The sequence below is a fragment of the Buceros rhinoceros genome, unplaced genomic scaffold, assembly GCF_000710305.1.
Source record: "Buceros rhinoceros silvestris isolate BGI_N320 unplaced genomic scaffold, ASM71030v1 scaffold36030, whole genome shotgun sequence".
Classification (NCBI taxonomy): Eukaryota; Metazoa; Chordata; class Aves; order Bucerotiformes; family Bucerotidae; genus Buceros; species Buceros rhinoceros.
The window spans coordinates 46504-50986 of NW_010388451.1; the positions used below are offsets into that span (position 1 = coordinate 46504).

The window sequence follows — 4483 nt, forward strand, 5'->3', positions numbered from 1 at the left end:
AGGAATGCCTTAAAAAGGTATTCAAGAGATATGTGTAAAATACGAAAGAAAGGTAGTTGGGAAGTGCCTTACAATGCTTTATGTTTGCTCCAGAATGGTGCCAGTGATGACCTTTGGTGCTAATAGGTGAACTAATTAAACCAGGTCTCTGGAAAAATCCCCTTATTGCGGTTCTTCTTAAACGGGGAGGTGGAACCCATAATTTATTTTTTTCTTCTGCTCTTTGAAGGCTACAGGCCAGATATTGCTTTTTCAAGACTTTTACATGGTGTTTATACAAGTAAAGCAACCGGTGCTGTGGTGGATGGGCTTATGCATCACCCCATTTCTGCATGGGCCTCGGCACTGTTTAGGCTCTGGCCAGCTGCCACTCTCCCAAACCTTGGGGGATAGCATGGGGCAGGTCTGTGCCCCGGGGACAATTTGGCAGTTGCTGGAGAGGGGCACAGACCTTAGCTGGATGGCTGTGAGCTGTGCCACGTTGTGGAAAATGGGCCCTGGCCTGGTTTTGTCTCCTTGCACAGAGGCATCTTGGGTGAGCCTGATTTTTAAATCAATCCACCTCAATATTGCCTATCGGTACGTATGGGCAGGGAGAAGTAGTACCCCCGTGCCTCAGCCATACTTCTTCCTCACATGAAACGCTTGTGGCAAAGACCAAGCGGACCTGCATTCACCTTCTCTCCAATACACAAGCTTGCTGGTAAGCTTGAGGATTGTAAAGGTGGCCTCAAAATAGATGAAGAAAGGATGAAACAGAAAGAGAGAAAAAGGATGAACGAGCGAAGCGTGAAAATACTTATTGCTGAAGGGGAGGAAGATATATGATGACTGTGTACTACTTCCTTCCCTGCAGTGTCCCCTGTGTGTAAACTTAACCACAGGAGTGGAGGACTCAAAATTATAAACTGCACGAATTTGTTTTGCACAAAAGACGGAAGACGTAAAAAACGTACTGCTTGATAACTCAGGGATGGTTATAAAGCAAGCTGTCGTCTTCCTGTTTTAAACTAGTTTCTCAGAGAAAAGTTAATGACTTCTGACATTTGCTTCTGCACTAAAAAAAAGTAGGCAACTATGATGAAAATGAATGTTTGTGGAGAATTTTCATTTGTCTTAAATTATATCAAAACTTTGAAATAAAACATGGGAAAAAAAGCAGCTTGGGAAAATATTTGACTTAACAAAATCTCAGTTTTATTTTTGTCATTTTTTCATAAGCAGTCCAAACCAACCCCTAACATTTCTAAACATTTCCTACAACACCTTGTCTCGTTCAAAACACGGGGTACTGGTCTACACTTCCAGGAGAGGATTTCTAGCAGCCAATATGTGTTCACACTCTGACAGTGGCTGGTTCTAACAACTGATATCTGTGATCTTTAGCCTTCTCCTATTCTCACTTTCAGGCATGAGGAAAGGAATTTGGCATATACTGCAGTGTTTCACCAGGGCATCTTTGGGCATATAATTAAACGATTGAGAACTCTACGGCAAATTCCTTCATTCAACTCTGCCTACAGTACGTGAACTTATAAAATGATCGTTTTTCTGAGGCAGAAAAATGTAATTACAGAGCTTTTAATCCAGGAGGACTTAGACTTTTTTGAGGGAATATTAAAAAAAGCTTAAAAAAAATCAGGGCATATAATTTAAGCAGGTCACTGAGGCACCTACCTTTATTACCTCACTTAACTCGGAGTTGACCTTTTGTGGTCCCACCAAAATAGTTGTGGCACTGAGCAGGCTGCTGTTCACTTCATCTGTTTGCTCTTGTACTTTCTGATGTTGTTTCTACAAAAAATGAATTGAAATCAAATCACATCCTAAACCATCTATGCATTGCTGAAATACAGTGTCACCATTTTTGTTAAATTTATTACAGTTAATTCAAAAGATGGTGAACTAAATAGATTTTAGACAAATTTGAGGTCTAAGCTGCATATTATAACGTGATCCTTTGCATTTTCTTGTCTTTGTGATAGAAATTTTTTTTTAATTTATGAATTTCATTTTATATTATAGAATAAACAATTACTGGGGTGAAGCATTATTCAGTGGACTGCCAGCAGAGACAAACTGAATATGGATTTTTCATAGGGGCCTGGAGACTAGTGTTTTTCTGGAGATTTTTTAAAACCTATAACACAGCGATCCCTTTTCCTTATCAGTAGTAAAACTAACGTGAACGACCTCTTCTATACAGCATCTGCTTTTGTTGTGAGGAATAATGAACATCCCACTGGTTAAAAACAGTGAAAAATTGCGACTACATACTTCAAGCTTTGCTCATGAATGTGAAATGAACTGCAGCTTGGCACTGTAATTATAAAACAGTGGGACAACAGAGGAGGCTTTGTACGTGAGGATGCCAAGCTGCTTGTAGAAGAATGCGTGAGCACAGCAGCACGCCTGATTTCTCTACTGAATTGACCTTCCATATCAGTCTGAACTTCTAGCGCTGCAAATCTAAGACCTCAAAACTCAGCCACTGATGCTGTGAAAGCCAGAGGTTGGCTTCAATTTGCAGGATCATTCTTGAAATAATGAAATTGCTCCCTGAATCCCTCTTCTCCATCATCCAAACAATTTCAGTCATTGAAATGAAAACCGTTCTCTTCAAATTGTCCCGATTTGTTCTCTTTGTCATTTTTTTCCTTGCTGAAAAAATAAATGAAGAGAAAAGTTTTTGGTGAGACATTCTGGTTTTGCATCCCTTAAAGGAAACTGAAGAAAACAGAGGAAAAGTCACACAACTACTGGCAGGAGAAGAACCAGTCTTTTTGTATGGCTGATGAATTGACCGCTTTTCTGGGATAAGCGACCTGAAACATCAATTTCCTCGTCAGCCAGATGGGATTTGAACCTAATACCACCACTTACAGGCGAACACGCCCCCCTTCCGTGGGGACAGGTCTCCTCTGAGCTCTCCTCTGGAGTCATTACTTTGTTCAAATTTCTAAAACTATTCATTTGAACAGAGCATAAGGGGAAACTGATGGAGCTTTATAGCTACACCCAGCAAGCAGGGAACCCAGTTTCGAGGTATCTGTTGTGAAGGACTTAGAGAATGTATTTGTGCTTGAAGATGCCAGGACATTTGTCTGCTCTTCCTGAAAAAATGGGGATGCATTTTGTTCGAGGAGGACCAGAGAGAAATTTGGATGGGAGAGTATGAATACACTCAGCCCAGGGCATGAATGCAATGCAGCGTCCTTACAAGAGATGGTTTTAATGGAATATAATTACTTTTGTGAGCGTGAAGTCCTTCCATATTGTAAATCGGTACATAACGAGTGAAACAATCCCACCATAGTATTTACAGCAGCCATGCTGCACGGAATCTTAAGCTTCTTGGGTTTAGGCATTAGGCTTTTCTGGTTTAACAGAAGTAGTTAGTATCCATCTCTTCCTTGGCCTGCTGAGATATACTATGCCAGAACTTGTCATTTATTGTCACTCCATGGATAAAGAATAGTACCTTGCACTTCCACAACTTGTTTCATAGAACTAGAGAGTCAAACTCATCCAGCTGAGTGGTCCGAGAAATTCTTATTTGGTGTCGTGATTCCAGAATCTAAATTGTTTGCAACATACTACGGTAAGCGCAAGCCGAGATGGAGTGTTCACAGACAACAGTTGTGATAAATGTACTGCACAGTACCTCAAGACTTTGAAGGCTGGCTGTGTTTTCGTTATTTATATCCTCTGTTTGCATAACATAGTCCAGCGCCTGGTCTAATGCCTCCTCCAGGTCTGACAGCTTCACATTCTCTTCTCTGAGCTGCTCCAGCACGTCAGATACTAGAGACCTCGTGTCATTGTACCTCTCATGGAATTCTTCAACTTGCTGTAGCACTGGGGGAAAATATCAGGTGCCACTGGTTAATCCAAAGCTCAGATTTCTGTCAAAACTCACCTACGCAACAATTTCTGTTGCTATTGAGTAAAGCAGGCGACAGTAAAACAGGTTTGTTATAATCTCACTTGAGAGATCATATACCTAGACTGTAATTTCCCCTCCTTTTTTGAGAAGGAAAGATGCCTCTCATTTTAGTATCTCCTTTTAATCCTATTGATTCCCCCTCTCAAACAGCTTTTCCTAAAAGAAATTAGGTTTGCTCACTCTTCATTTGTTTTTCATTGTCACATCTAACCAGGCGGTTCTGGAAAAGACACTTCTTACGGGCCGGGGGCTCTGACTCCCGCTCACCAAGCTGGGAGAATTAGCCTGCCACTGTTTCCCAGACAAGCAGTTTTTGTCTCTCTGCTGGAGTTTACTCTCCCCACGGCAGAGCTGGCAGGGGGGAAGGCAGACGTTCACACTGGCACTTCCAGCCCTGGCACGGACCTTCCTAAGCAGCTACGGCTGTGGCGCTGCGGTGCACAGGCGCGCACAGACACACACGTATTTTACTGCCCGGTCTGCCCCAGGGGCAGCAAGCGCTGGCAGAGGCTTGAGGCAGTGTCCCGGTTTGGGCTA

At 42.2% G+C, this 4483-nt stretch overlaps 1 protein-coding gene across 1 annotated transcript in view; it reads right to left on the reverse strand.

Moving 5' to 3' along the window:
- LAMA4 (laminin, alpha 4) overlaps nucleotides 1-3858 on the reverse strand; it is a gene marked incomplete at its 5' end in the record, with an annotated part of 44648 nt that extends 40790 nt beyond the window's left edge. The window contains 2 exons of the mRNA XM_010145961.1: nucleotides 1678-1794; nucleotides 3665-3858. Of these exons, the coding sequence (XP_010144263.1) occupies nucleotides 1678-1794; nucleotides 3665-3858 (311 nt within the window). The remainder of the gene's footprint in view (nucleotides 1-1677; nucleotides 1795-3664) is intronic.
- Nucleotides 3859-4483: the final 625 nt, after the last annotated feature.